This window comes from Heptranchias perlo, chromosome 13, assembly GCF_035084215.1.
Source record: "Heptranchias perlo isolate sHepPer1 chromosome 13, sHepPer1.hap1, whole genome shotgun sequence".
Taxonomy (NCBI): Eukaryota; Metazoa; Chordata; class Chondrichthyes; order Hexanchiformes; family Hexanchidae; genus Heptranchias; species Heptranchias perlo.
In genome coordinates, this window is record NC_090337.1 from 62584273 (window position 1) to 62599638 (window position 15366).

At 47.4% G+C, this 15366-nt stretch overlaps 1 protein-coding gene across 1 annotated transcript in view; it reads left to right on the forward strand.

The window, feature by feature from the left end:
- The first annotated feature begins 1036 nt into the window (after nt 1–1036).
- The window catches only part of LOC137331650 (glypican-1-like), a 162685-nt gene continuing 148355 nt past the window's right edge, over nt 1037–15366 (forward strand). The window contains exon 1 of the mRNA XM_067995588.1: nt 1037–1771. Coding sequence (XP_067851689.1) covers nt 1621–1771 — 151 coding nt within the window. The 5' untranslated portion in view covers nt 1037–1620. The remainder of the gene's footprint in view (nt 1772–15366) is intronic.

The window sequence follows — 15366 nt, forward strand, 5'->3', positions numbered from 1 at the left end:
GGATCTCTGATCATGGAGACGGTGCCTGATTATAGACGGTGAGGTTCTGTCCTGATGGAGACGGTGCCTGATTATAGACGGTGAGGATCTGTCCTCATGGAGACGGTGCCTGATTATAGACGGTGAGGATCTGTCCTGATGGAGACGGTGCCTGATTATAGACGGTGAGGATCTGTCCTCACGGAGACGGTGCCTGATTATAGACGGTGAGGATCTGTCCTGATGGAGACGGTGCCTGATTATAGACGGTGAGGATCTCTGATCACGGAGACGGTGCCTGATTATAGACGGTGAGGATCTCTGGTCAAAGTGGTAGGTTTTAAGGAGCACCTTAAAGGAGAGAGCTAGAGAGACGGAGTGGTCTAAGGAGGTAATTCAAGAGCTTAGAAAGCTGCCTAGGCCCTTCTGGAATTCCTTCTGGCCCCTTCTGGCTAGAGACCAGCATTGGAGGAGTGCAGAGATCTCGGAAGGCTGTAGGAGGTTACAGAGATAGAGAGTCGAGGCCACGGGGGGGAATTGAACATAAGGATGAGAATTTTAAATTTGAGGCGTTGCTGGACCGTAAGCAACAACATTCAGTACCGCAGCACATTTAACAATTGAGACATTGGGGGGGGGGGGAAAGGCTTTTTAAATGGCTCCCCCCCAAAAAAATGTTATAAATTAGTATCAAGCAAACCAGGGTGAATAGATTGTTTCCATTTAAAGTATCACTTGAGTCCAGTGTTGTAAAACTCTATCTCACCACACGTGGGGGGTGTGTGGGTGTGTGTACATTTGTTGCAGTGTGTTTCTAAGGGTTAAATGAATGCAAGATTGAAGCTGCACGTACACATCCATTCACACCAGTGCACACTTGCTCACTAGCAGCCTGGCGGGAGGAGGGAGGAGGAGGAGGAAATAAAATTCCTGCGGATCCGCGACAATAAGAAAAGGGGGAGGTAATTCAAAAAGCTTCGGCTCTTCTTTATTGGTCCCAGGCCAAGCCTTTCGTAACATCCTGTTAAGGGGCGGGGGGGCTGGAGTTGCAAAGCTGAAGAGCGCACAGTCTGCACAGAAAGAGACAGAGGCAGTCACTCTCTCTCTGTCTGTGCCTGGTGGGACTCTTCATCTACACACCATCTCTCTCTCTCACTCATCATTTACCCAGAGGCTCCAATACCATCTGCACAGCAACAGACAAACAAAAAAAGAACTGGAATTAAGAAAAAAAAAAGACTCCCGAGGATTGTGTTTTATTTATTTTAGAAGCATTTGACAGTTTCATCCTTTGTGTGTGTGTGTGTGGGAGCTGTGGATTTTATTGTGACATTAATTAATCCGTTTGCATCTGTAAATCCTTGGGATGGATTGAAGCTCACGTATCTTCACTGAAGATTGCAAGTCACAAGCCGCTTTTTTTTTTCTTGGGAAAAAGAAATTAGGGGGTATTTTTTTGTTCTTGCAACAGACTGGCAAACTTATTTAGATTGCATTTTTTGTGTGTGTGTGTGTGTGTTGATTCCAGCCTCTTGTGGAAATCTAACTGACCAGATTTTGCTTTATCTCGCTGTGGATTTTAGTGTGGGGCTTGTAACACACACACACATTTCTCGTTTTGTTTGCATTGCCCCAGTGAAGATGATGTGGATTTCGCTCCCACTGGCTTTTCTGGGACTCCTCTCCTTTCCCGTCCTAGGGGACCAGCGACCCAAGACCTGCTCGGACATGAGACATCTTTACAGCTCCAAGGGATTCGCAGTGACCGGCGTGCCTTCAACCGAGATCTCTGGTAAGGGAGACACTTTTGAGGTCCCAAATTCAAGGCGGAGGCAGAGGACTCCTTTTGAAAGGGACTTTTCTGTTTTGTCTTGCTCAGTTTGGGGAGGAGAGAGATCTTCAGCGAAAGACTAAATGATTGAGGCTAGGCTGGGAATTGTATTGGGATTACTATGGGCTAGCAAGATGTATCTTTTAAATGCAAAATAAGGTCTGGGGAAACTGAAAGTGAGGGAAGGACTCTCTATGAACCATGATTTATTTTAGGTTATAATTATTGGTTTGGCCCCATATTATTATAAATGATCCCTTTCGTAAGCGGGGCGACTAGAAAGTTAGTGTTTTTTTGTTTGTGTGTGTTGGATTGGTGGGGTTAACACAGACTGAAATGTAAAGGGATTTCCAGAGTATTAGAAGCCACCAGCAGTGTAGGTTCCTCTTTGTTGGGTTAGATGGGATTGAGGAATAAAATTACCGACCGACCCCCACCAAAACAATTCAGCCGAACGGGTCTGATCTGCTCAATGTGGAAAGGTGAATGGGACAAGCATTTGGGGAGAGATCTGGACACTGAGGGAGGGGAGAGGTGGAGGTGATCCACCCCCCCCCAAGCTAGGTAACGATTTCCTAATTCCCACTTTTAATTGCCATGTCAAACAGTGCCCCCTTTTTAGCGGGTTCGAATTCCCCTTTACTCTTTGACTAGAGACCCTTTTGTTCTAAGAGAATGCCATGAGGCTTTCCTTGTTTTGTTTGTTTGTTATGAAAATGTCACCTGAGAGTTGGCACAGTGATTGTTCCGCGATTCCATCGTGCCTTTTGCGAACGATTTTTTAAAAAAAAGAGATTTGCCAGGCGCCTTTGGCCGGAGCCGCTGCCCGGTTAAGCGATGCCAGTGTGCCGGCCGTGCCTGCCCTATGTGTCGGTCCCCTGTTTTCGACGCTGCTCCCTGTGCAGTTTAGTTGGTCCTGTAATGTTTAATGCGAGCTGTTCGCAGTCGTGTTCCCCCTCCTCCCAATGTAATCAGAGCCATCGTGAAAGGACAATAGCAATCACTGCAGAAAGATGACTGCCGTCTGCTTGCGGGGCATTTTGCTGTTGAATAGTTTGCTTGCGAATGTCTTTTTTTTGTGTGTGTGTGTGTAGGAGAAACCTAGAAGGGTTCAAGAGAGTAGTTCTCACTTCATACTTATTGTTCATTTTGCGAGGAATTGAAACTGCCAGTGAAAGGGAATGTTGTGCAAGGAGGGAGATATGGGCAAATGCAGCTGGTAATTTGCTCCAGTTTTATTCACAGCCTGCACTTTGGGTTAAATACAATTGCCACCGTGCGGTGGAGATAAGGGTCCCCCTCAATGCGTGTGGCAGTTCATGTTTCTATCCAATTCTCCTTCGTTCCCTGCCCCCCCCCCCCGCCCCCCCCCCCGAAGACACCGACACTAGGACATGGATCCATTGGAGCCTCTTGGTGTCTTGAAGCCTCACCCAAGTGGTCAGTCTTCACAAGGTGTGATCTTGGACTGGCTGTTCGACCATGGGGGCATCACAGATCCTGATAAATGCAGGTGCGCATGCGTAGCAGCCAACAGGCGTTGCTGAATAGCGATCGGGAGCAGGAATCCTGGCTGATTTGACCCCTTAATCCAGGGGCCAGTTGCAATGTCCTATCACTGCCTGACAGAGATCAGTAAAGCTGCTGTTATCCCGACATGTTTTAATTAGGATTGTGGGAGGTCGGTGTCCATGAGCCATCTCCTGAGTTTAGTGCTAAGTCCTGCCTTATTCTGGTGGCAAACTTGCAGACCCAGCTTAAGTCAGTAGGACCTTCCTGGCCTTGTGGCTTCATCAGTCATGTGGATACACCCACTGAGCAGTTGGGGGGAACCTGCGTTTCGCACTTTGGTATTGGGACGCATTCAGTTTAGAGAGAAAAAAATCTCATTCTTGCCTCCTGAGTCAGGAGGTTTTGGGTACAAGCCGCACTCCAGAGACTTGAGCACAAAATCTAGACCGACACTCCAGTACAGTACTGAGGGAGTGCTGCATTGTCGGTGGTGCAGTCTTTCAGATGAGACGTTAAACCGAGGCCTTATCTGCCCCCTCAGGTGGACATAAAAGATCTCATGGCACTGTTTGAAGAAGAGCAGGGGAGTTCACCCTGGTACCCTGGCCAATATTTATCCCTCCACCAACATCACTAAAAAACAGATTACCTGGTCGTTATCACATTGCTGTTCATGGCACTTTGCTGTCCGCAATTTGGCTGCTGCTTTTCCTATATTACTACACTTAATTGCTTAATTGGTTGTAATACTTTGGGATGTCCTGAAGTTGTGAAAGACACAATGTAAATGCAAGTCTTTTTATTTTACACCCTTATTTCTGAAATTTCCCTTGAAGTTTAGACAGATCTCTTTCCATAGTTTATCAGCACATTTTAAATCAGAGTAAATGATGGTGGCAACTTGATTTGGCAACACCTCATCCTTTTGGTGCTGGGAAGCCCCGGACTCCACGGTCTTGGTAGACCATTGTGGCAAAGGACCATCTCCCAAACTCAGCACTGCACCGTAGCTGGGACATTTTACAGTGTCAAAGGCGCTATATAAATATAGGTGGTTATTGTATCTGCAGTAATCAGTTTGTCATTTTCTTGGCCCAGTGCCTCGAGTGGTGAAATCTGGGGGCTCGTGGTTCAGAGGAGGCCCCTCTTTTCTCCTTGCTTCCAGTTGGAGTTCCTGAGTTTCAACCCTTGTTTAGATTTGAGAGCCTTCCTTCCACCCTCTCCCTTCGCCAACTGGATGTTTGTTGCTTGTGGTCAGGGCTGGGACCTCGCTGCCTCGGGGGGAGTTGAAAGCGGGATTTCTGCACCTAAAAGAATGAAATATAGTGCTATTTATATACAGCCTTTCACAACCTCAGGACATCCCAAAGTGCTTTACAACCAATGAAGTACTTTTTGAAGTGCAGTCATTGTTGTAATGTAGGAAACGCAGCAGCCAATTTGCACACAGCAAGATCCCACAAACAGCAATGAGATAAATGACCCGGCAGTCTGATTTGGTGATGTTGGTTGAGGGATAAATATTGGCCAGGATACCGGGGAGAACTCCCCTGCTTTTCTTCGAATAGTGCCATGGGATCTTTTAGGTCCCCCTGAGACGGCAGACGGGGCCTCGGTTTAATGTCTCATCTGAAAGGCAGCACCTCCGGCAGTGCAGCACTCCGTCAGTACTGCACTGGGAGTGTCAGCCTACATTTTGTGCTCAAGCCCCTGGAGTGCCATGCTAAGCCATGCAGGCGAAAAGGCCCCAGGTTGAACTGAAATGATTTCACTGGGGTAATGTTTGGGCACTACAATTGGCCTTACTGCCCCATGGCTATCAGATTTATTGCTCCTGATTTCCCCTCTGGATCAGAGTGGATGTCCCTCCCACCCTGCTTGGAATAACTTGCTCGCTCGCTCACTGACTGACACATGGAGGGTTGCTGATGCCCATAGCCCCTGAATGCCTCAGTATCTTCAGGAGAGAACAATTGTAAGGGGTAGGGGGGAGCATTTTAAACAAGTGAGAGTATCATAGGAATTGCTAGACAAAAAAAGACCACAGCCCATCTAATTCGCCTCCTGGTAATCGCAATGTGCAATGATAATGGAGTTGTTGGTTAATCATAGCAATCAATCTCGATCAATTAGTCCACAACAGACCCAGACATGGAGTGAGGAAAACCCCAGTGATGGAGAGCTTTGGGAACCATAGGTCCAAATTTATCTTTTTCCTCCTGAGCACGCCACACTTACCATATGTCATATCTCAAATTACTCATACTGTATCTCAATGTTATTTTCTGTTGTAGTTTCATGTTGTTACAATTGCAGCTAGTTCCTTCCAGTGTGCTGTGTTTTGAAAGAAGTTTAATCTCTGGTGACAGTACCAGGCATATTAAGCATGTTGGTAGCAATAAACTATAGGAAAAGTCGCACATCAGTCAATTTGTTTCACTGCTGTGGAGCACACTTCTGGTGTGATGCTCTTAATTCAACACCTCAAATTGCTCCCATCACCAGTGTGAAAATTTGTCTTATCACTACAGTCTTATCCCAGCGATAAGACTGTAGTGATTGACTCCTGTTCTGTCATACAGGTACAGAACAGAGGGGGTTTTAGATTCCTCCCCTCTGCAGACTTGGGGGTAGTAATCTGGTGGAACGGATCGCACGCCCTTTATAGAATGCGCCCCATCTTTCAGTCCATTCATTTCAGTGGGCAGGTTCGACAACGGGTGTGCACGTCCTTTGCCTACCATTGGAGGCCCTGCCGTCAGCTGTCTAGGCCATACATACTGCAATTGCCTCCCTAAACCTTTCTGTCTTTCCATCTCTCTCTCTCCTCCATTTAAGACCCTTTATAAACCCTGTCTCTGTGACCAAGCATTTGTTCACCCCTCTTCCCATGTTTCTTTCTTTGGCATGGTGTCCATTTTTATTTCCTTGCACCTCTGAAGTGCCTTAGGACATTTTTCTAAGTTAAAGATGCTATATAAATGCTTGCTGTTCTTAATGGATGCGTATCCTCAACATTTGCGCTCTCCTTTAGACCAATGTTGGACCATTGCTTTTGAGGTTTTTGGCTTACCAGTTTCATCATTGATGCAGAGAATTTTTTGATCGGTTCAGTTATCTGATGGCATTTGTTCAAGGTTGGGGGGAAAAAGGAGAGAGACTGCCTTTTGTATTCAGCCCAAGAGCTTCTTGCTACCCACTTGTTGCTTTTCTTTTCAGTTGAAGCTGAAAGAACTTGCATTTATATAGTGCTTTTCACAACCTCAGGACATCACAAAGCGCTTCACAGCCGATTAATTATTTTAGACGTGTAGTCACTGTTGTAATGTAGGAAGACACGTTTATCATTTTGCACAGCAATGTCCCATAAACGGCAATAAAAGATAAATGACTAGATTAGCTGTTTTTGGTTGAGGGATAATTGTTGGCCAGGGCACTGGGAGAACCACCCTGATCTTCCTTGAAATGTACCATGGGATTTTTTATGTCCACCTGAGTGGGCAGATAGGGCCTTGGTTTAACGTCTCATCCTTAAGACGGCAACTCCGACAGTGCAGCACTCCCTCTGTGCAGCACTGGTGTGTCAACCTGGATTATATGCTCAAGTCTCTGGAGTGGGACTTGAACCCACGACCATCTGAGAGTGAGACCACTGAGCCATGGCTGAATCCTTTGTAACCACTTGGCTCCAGACCTCATTACAGCCTTGGTCCAAACATGGACAAAAGAGCTGAATTCCAGAGGTGAGGTGAGAGTGACTGCCCTTGACATCAAGGCAGCATTTGACCGAGTGTGGCACCAAGGAGCCCTAGTAAAATTGAAGTCAATGGGAATCAGGGGGAAAACTCTCCAGTGGCTGGAGTCATACCTAGCACAAAGGAAGATGGTAGTGGTTGTTGGAGGCCAATCATCTCAGCCCCAGGGCATTGCTGCAGGAGTTCCTCAGGGCAGTGTCCCAGGCCCAACCATCTTCAGCTGCTTCATCAATGACCTTCCCTCCATCATAAGGTCAGAAATGGGGATGTTCGCTGATGACTGCACAGTGTTCAGTTCCATTCGCAACCCCTCAGATAATGAAGCAGTCCGAGCCTGCATACAGCAAGACCTGGACAACATCCAGGCTTGGGCTAATAAGTGGCAAGTAACATTCGCGCCAGACAAGGGCCAGGCAATGACCATCTCCAACAAGAGAGAGTCTAACCACCTCCCCTTGACATTCAACGGCATTACCATTGCCGAATCCCCCACCATCAACATCCTGGGGGTCACCATTGACCAGAAACTTAACTGGACCAGCCATATAAATACTGTGGCTACGAGAGCAGGTCAGAGGCTGGGTATTCTGCGGCGAGTGACTCACCTCCTGACTCCCCAAAGCCTTTCCACCATCTACAAGGCACAAGTCAGGAGTGTGATGGAATACTCTCCACTTGCCTGGATGAGTGCAGCTCCAACAACACTCAAGAAGCTCGACACCATCCAAGATAAAGCAGCCCGCTTGATTGGCACCCCATCCACCACCCTAAACATTCACTCCCTTCACCACCGGCGCACTGTGGCTGCAGTGTGCACCATCCACAGGATGCACTGCAGCAACTCGCCAAGGCTTCTTCGACAGCACCTACCAAACCCGCGACCTCTACCACCTAGAAGGACAAGGGCAGCAGGCGTATGGGAACAACACCACCTGCACGTTCCCCTCCAAGTCACACACCATCCCGACTTGGAAATATATCGCCGTTCCTTCATTGTCGCTGGGTCAAAATCCTGGAACTCCCTTCCTAACAGCACTGTGGGAGAACCGTCACCACACGGACTGCAGCGGTTCAAGAAGGCGGCTCACCACCACCTTCTCGAGGGCAATTAGGGATGGGCAATAAATGCCGGCCTTGCCAGCGACACCCACATCCCGTGAACGAATAAAAAAAAACACTCATGAGGCATTACAACCAGTCCAATTCCCCAGCTTCCGATTTGGGGAATTGGACTGGTTCTAATGCCTCATGAAAACTACCACTCCTGCCTGGATCAGCAATCTGTTGCCAGTTGCATCATTGAAAGATGCATTCTGGAACATGCAAACGAAAACTAGAAGCAGTTGTGCAAATTTATGGACAATCACAGCAAGCTCTCCTGAATTCACGGTAAACCAAAACGACACCATTGCCTTGTGCTGGTTTAACGGGACATCTTGGTGATTACACTGTGGAGCAGTGCTAGATTTCTCTAGTTTTAAGACCCGCCCCTGGTCTTAAAGTGCATTGTAACTCCAGTAGTAACTTCTCAATCATGGATCATTGATTTAAAATCTTCTATCATCCTTCGAAGCAGCTTGGGTTTGTTGGGTGGGAAGGATTCAGTCGAGCTTGCTGTGATTGTCCATAGATTCGCACAACACCCAGTCCCCTCTCCAAATCCCCTACTATAAGCAGCTCAGGTCTTCTTGCTGAGCTAATGGTGGGCAAATTAAAGTTGCTATGTCGACTTGAACTGGAAGAAGACCCCTCGCAACCCAAGCATAGGTTTTGACCTTCCAAGCTTGGGGAGAGTAAGTTGAGTGGAATAACCCCCCAAGGTGTAATGCTGGAGATCCAGGCCTCTCACCATCTGAGGCGACGAGATAAAGCTACTTTTATATTGGTGTCCATGGGATGTTTATGCTGTTGGTCCCACAAGAAAAGGTCTTGGGTACCCAGAGTCACTAAAGCTTATAACCAAATAGAATGAGGATGTCTTATCCCATATCATTCGAGCACAAGGACATGATGAATAACTCCTTTGCGAGCACTGGTAACTGACTGGGTTTTCCATCTCTGTCAAGGTCCTGAGAATATTGGGTAAAAAGTCCCTGCTACCCCTACATAAGAAGCATGGAATTGTCCCAAATCCCAAGTTAATGCCACATGATTGCGATGGGCACACTGTGGTGTAAATACAATGAGGATCAGTGAATTCACCGTCAAATTAAATTTCTTTTCATTCTTTTTGCAGAATTGCTGATTCTGTGTGGTGAATGATAATGCACATTGCACAGAAAAAATTAGATCTGTGGATCCGAGACAGACACTTAAATGGGCACAGTGCCTGGTTAGAGGTCTCCTGACAGCCCTGCTGATAGTTCAGATGGCTAAAGCAATGTGCGGTACTGAGGCAGAAACGGCCCAGAAAGTCCCAGGTTTGATTTTTGGTCTGTGCTGATTTCGCTGGTCTCGTACACGATAGCAATAGGAGGTGCTGCCCTCATCCATTCTTTTTATTACCTCCAGACTCAACTATTCCAAAGCTGTCCTGGCCGGCCTCCCATTTTCCACCCTCCTTAAACTTGAGCTCATTCAAAACTCTGATGCCCGTATCCTAACCCACACCAGGCCCCGTTCACCCATCACCCCTGTGCTCGCTAACCTACATTGGCTCCCGGTCCACCAACGCCTCGATTTTTAAAATTCTCACCCTTGTGTCCAAATTCCCCATGGCCCTGCCCCTCCCTAACTCCGTAACCTCCTTCAGCCCTACAACCCTCCGAGATCTCTGCACTCCTCCAACACTTGCGGATCCCTCACTTCCTTCACCCCACAATTGGCGGCCGTGCATCTGCTGGAATTCCCGCCCTAGACCCCTCCGCCTCTCTACACCTCTCTCCTCCTTTAAGATGCTCCTTAAAATCTACCTTTCTCACCAGGCTTTTGGTCACCTGTCCTAATATGTCCTTTAGCTCGGTATCGATTTTTGTCTGATTACATTTCCGTGAAGACGCTACATAAATGCCCATTGTTGCTGCTGCTATGGCTCGGCCCTGTGGGCAGGTTGATGTAAAATCAGCCACGATTCATGGTCTTGAACACCTGCTGTTGACCCCCTCCGACCTTGCGGGAAAGTACCTGGATGTTGGATGAGGGAGAATCGGACCCAGTCACGATAATCCCCTCCCTTGGTCAGATAGCCTGTTGACGCTGATTGTCTGGGTTTGCATGCAAAGAATAGCCTAATGTCTGTGGAATGGGAGCCCAGCACCCCTCAGTGCCTTTTGGAGGTCAGGGGGAGGGGGGAAGAACAGGCAAGAACCTGCTACAAGAGCTGAGGGAAAAGTCCCAATGTGATATAGGAAATGCAGCAGCCCATTTGCGCACAACAAGGTCCCACAAAGGATAGTGACCAGATAATCTTTTTTTTGTGATGTTGGTTGAGGGATAAATATTGGCCAGGACACCGGGGAGAACTCCCTTGCTCTTTTTCAAAATAGTGCCATAGGATCTTAACGTGGACCTGAGAGGGCAGATGAGGCCTTGGTTTAACGTCTCATCCAAAAGATGGCACCTCCGACAGTGCAGCATTCCCTCAATGCTGCACTGGGGTGTGAGCCTGGATTCTGCGCTCAAGTCTCTGGAGTGGGGCTTGAACCCAAAACCTCCTGACTCAGAGAAGCACAGAGCTGAGGGAAAGTCCCGACCTGATGGCCTGCAGTAAGTCCAATTGCTGGCTTAAGACTTGTGTGGGTGTTTTACTTTATTCGCAGTCGAGCTTTCAAAGGTTCAACCCCATGTTGCCAAAGAAAATGTTTTTTAAAGTGGACTCATCAAATGTCTGGCTTGCCATTCGAAATTCCTCTTTGACAAAGGCTGACAGGCTTGGCCCGTGTCCAGGCTGGTGGTGGACGCCCAGGCTGCTGCACGTTTCACAGTGAAGTCATGCTTTAGCTTCGAACAATACATATATTCAACAACTTCTTTATTGCAAAACTCCGATGGCTCCTTGCCTGTGTGATGCTCTGTTTTCCGTATAGCAGTGATTCATTGGCCAGATTTTAGTGGGCCTCCCTTATGGAAGGTGGGGATTGTGTAGCAATAATTTCTTTCCTTCCACCACCGCCCCCCCCCCCCAACCACCATTTTATAATATTTGTTCCAGTCTTTGTGCCATGCCCCTCTTTGAGTCCTTCATCATCACTGGGTCAAAATCCTGCAACCCCCTATCTCATGGCACATTGGGAGCCCTTTCACCCCACGGACTGCAGCGGTTCAAGAAGGCGGCCCATCACCACCTTCTGGAGGGCAGCTGGGGGATGGGCAATAAATGCCGGCCTTGCCAATGACGCTCACACCCCCAGAATGAATAAAAACAAAAATGTGTGCAGACTGGTAGTGTGCCCTCCGTCTTTGCAAGTCTTGTTGAGCTGCGCTGGAGCTGCCCAGGATGTTGACTTTCTTACATTCTGTGCCACTTGGGTACTGTAATGGCTGGCCTCCACTCGTAGTCTCGAGCCCCTCCTCCCCTCTATGGTACAGCAGAGCTTTGGAATCTGCTATAAAAAAGAAAACACATAAGCAGTGTTAGAGTTCAGCTTTCTGTTCTGGTATTCAGTCCAACACCTGCTCCTATACTGAGTTCGAAGGGTTAGTTGATATCGTATCACCATGCTAATTTTCACTTTTAAATGCCTATAATTGGTTTTTAAAATGAGGATGTATTTTATTTTTAACCCGTTGATCCTTTCCCTCCCCCCTCCATTATTTTCTGTTTTCTTTCCTCTCTCTGGAGATTACATGGCTGCAGGAAGTGACTTAGTCACAGTGCTCCAGGCATCATGAGTGTGCGGCAGGCTCAATGGAGCAGCTGGTCTCTTCCTGCCCTGTCATTTTCGTATGTTCTTCTTCGCCCTGCAGACACTGCTGCACGCTGGGGCGCTGGGATACACGTTCAGTCGGGCTCTCCGCACTCCAGTGACTCAACCCAGTGACCGCCCTTTACATTGGGAGCCGACATGGTGAGGTTCTACCACAGGCCGCCAAACCCAATCCTGTCCTCACTGGAGGTCCACAGGTGCATCTCTGGGAAGCGTAGTCACTGGAACGTAGGAACAGGAGTAGGCCATTCAGTTAGATCAAGTATCTTAACTCCATTTACCCGCCTTGGTTCCGTAACCCTTAATACCCTTATCTAACAAAAATCTATCCATCTCGGTTTTTGAAATTTCCAATTGACCCCCAGCCTCAACAGCTTTTTAGGGAAGAGTGTTCCAGATTTCCACTACCCTCTGTGTGAAGAAGTGCTTCCCGACACCACCCCTGAACGGCCTGGCTTAGTGGATACCGATCAAAAGCGGGACCTCTAGCGGGGGGAACCTGAGGCCCACTGTAGTATCTCCATCGTTGCTGTGGGCTGCGAGCTCACGCAAAGCAGACTAGTGATTGAATCCTGGACTTTTCTGATCTGTCTGGGCAGTGCATTCACGTGGCAGAGGACATCTTTCTGTCACTGTTTCAGTTAAGATTTGCTCCTCCAATCCAGCTGCAGTGACAGACGACACCTTACTTTTCCACTGGCACGATTCTTGAATCGGTGGCTGTCCCACTACGTGCTGAACACTCTGCCTACGTTTCTTCTGATGCCTTTTAGTTTTACTTGCAAGCCGGGTCCTGGGCCCAGTGATTTGTGTGCGGTTGGTCGGTCCAGTTTGAGAAGGAGAGAAAGAACTTGCATTTCTGTAGCTCCTTTCACACCCTCGGGTGTCCCAAAGTTCTCCACAGCCAATGAATTACTTTTTTTTTTGAAGCGTAGTCACTGATGTTACGTAGGCAAAAGCGGGAGTTAACCCGTGCACAGCAAGATCCCACAAACAGCAAGTGAGATGAACGAAGTGTTAATCTGTTATCGGTCGTGTTGCTTGGTGGAGGAATGCTGACCAGGACGCTGGGCGACCTCCCCCTGCTCTTCATCGTTTAGTACCATGGGATCCTTTACGTCTACTTGAATAGGCAGACGGGTCCTGTGTTTCAACTCTCAACCGAAATGTAGCATCTCCGACAGTGCAGCACTCCCTCCGTACTGCACCAGGTGACTCCATCATGTGATCATACAATCTTACAGCATAGAAGGAGGCCATTTGGCCCACCGTGCCTGTGCCAGCTCTTTGAGAAAACTATCCAATTAGTCCTACTCCCCTGCTCTTTCCCCAAAGCCCTGCAAATTTTTCCTTTTCAAGTATTTATCCAATTCCCTTTTGAAAGCTACTATTGAATCTGCTTCCACCACCCTGTCAGGCAGATCATAACAATTCACTGTGTAAAATTTTTTCCTCATCTCCCCTCTGGTTCTTTTGCCAATTACCTTAAATCTGTGTCCTCTGGTTACTGACCCTCCTGCCACTGGAAACAGTTTCTCCTTATTTACTCTATCAAAACCCCTCATAATTTTGAAACCTCTATCAAATCTCCCCTTAACCTTCAATGCTCTGAGCAGAACAATCTCAGATTCTCTGTACTCTCCACATAACTGAAGTCCCTCATCCCTGGTTCCACTCTAGTAAATTTCTGTACCCTCTCCAAGGCCTTGACATCCTCCCCAAAGAGTGGCGCCCAGAATTGGACACAGTACTCCAGCTTATTGCAGTGTTTTGTCTGCCACATGGCCTGTGATGTCTTGTAGCCTCTTGGATGGGCTGACCTTATCTCCCAGCACTTTGGGCGTGATGCTTTGTAGTGATTGATTAAAACAGGATAGTCACAAGACAGCACTGCAGGGGCGGGCGGGAGGAGGGCAGAATTAGAGATACAATGATGTAGTCCGATCTCCAAGCCCTTTCATATCTAGCAAGGCAGAGAAATATAAACCCTAGTGTATTTGCAATCTGCTGCATTAGATAATGGGTGAGAAGGAGGGCTGTTGGGGCTGGGAGCTGGTCAAGTCATCCAGCAAGGGGAAAGGGGCTAATAGCACTGTCTACTGGCAGAAACACAATGGCATTAAAATTACACTGTGGGACAGGAGGATATGAAGGCTTGACATGTTTGTCTGAGAGTCCCATCTTTGCTATTTTAATGGAGATGTTAACCCATTTATTTTAAATAGCCTTTAAGTGCTTTGGTAAAATAGTTTCATGTGAATGCGTATTCCAGAGGCCCTGTTAGGACTGTGGGAACAGGAGTAGGCCATTAAGCCCCTCAATCCTGTTCTATTAGTAAGGAATCTTACAACACCAGGTTATAGTCCAACTGTTTTATTTGAAAATCACAAGCTTTCGGAGGCTTCCTCCGAAAGCTTGTGATTTTCAAATAAAACAGTTGGACTATAACCTGGTGTTGTAAGATTCCTGACATTTGTCAACCCCAGTCCATCACCGGCATCTCCACATCATGACCTGTTCTATTAGATCACGGCTGATCTGTACCTCAGTTCCATTTACCTGCCTTTGATCCATAACCCTCGTCTAACAAAAATCTTATCAATCTCAGTCTTCAGTTGTCCCTGCTTACACAACTTTTTTGGGGGGGGAGAAAGTTCCAGATTTCCACTACCCTGTGTGTGGAAAAAGTGTTTCCTGATTTCACTCCTAAATGGCCTGGCTCTAATTTTAAGATTATGTCCCCTTGTTCTGGATTTCCTCAGCAGGGGAAACAGTTTCTCTGTATCTACCCTATTGAATCTCTGTCTGTCATTTTATACACCTCGATCAGATCACCCCTCAACCTCCTAAACTGAAGGGAATACAAGCCAAGTTTATGCAACCTGTCCTCATAACTTAACCCGTTAAGCCCTGGTATCATTCTGGTGAACACGCACTGTACGGGATCTCTCTGCAGCGGAGCCACACGCAGTAAGGAATACCAGCCGGAGGACTGGAGTCATTGGGGTGGATTTGTTTAATGTGTTAAACTACGCATTAAAATAACCCCCCTCCCCCACCCCAACTTCCTAAGTCTTCAAATGCTGGACACACTCAAGGTCAGTCAGCACCTGTGGAGAGAATAATGGACAAGTTAATGTTTCAGGTACAAAGTCTTTGTTAGAATTGGAAAAAAAAATGCAGATGAACAGCATTTCAAAAGGAACAGAATGACGGGAAGGGGGAAGGAAAGCACACACGCACGCACGCACAAGAAGAAATAGAATGTCCTGCAAAGTGCTTAAGTGGAAAATAGGAGATGGTTAAACGGCTGAAATAAAATTAGCATGAGATAAAAGGAGGCAGTGAGAGAAGTCAAAGAAAGGAAAGACCTCTGCGGATCACGGAGAAAGTGAGAGTCGTTGGTGAGGGTGAGGCAGGTAGA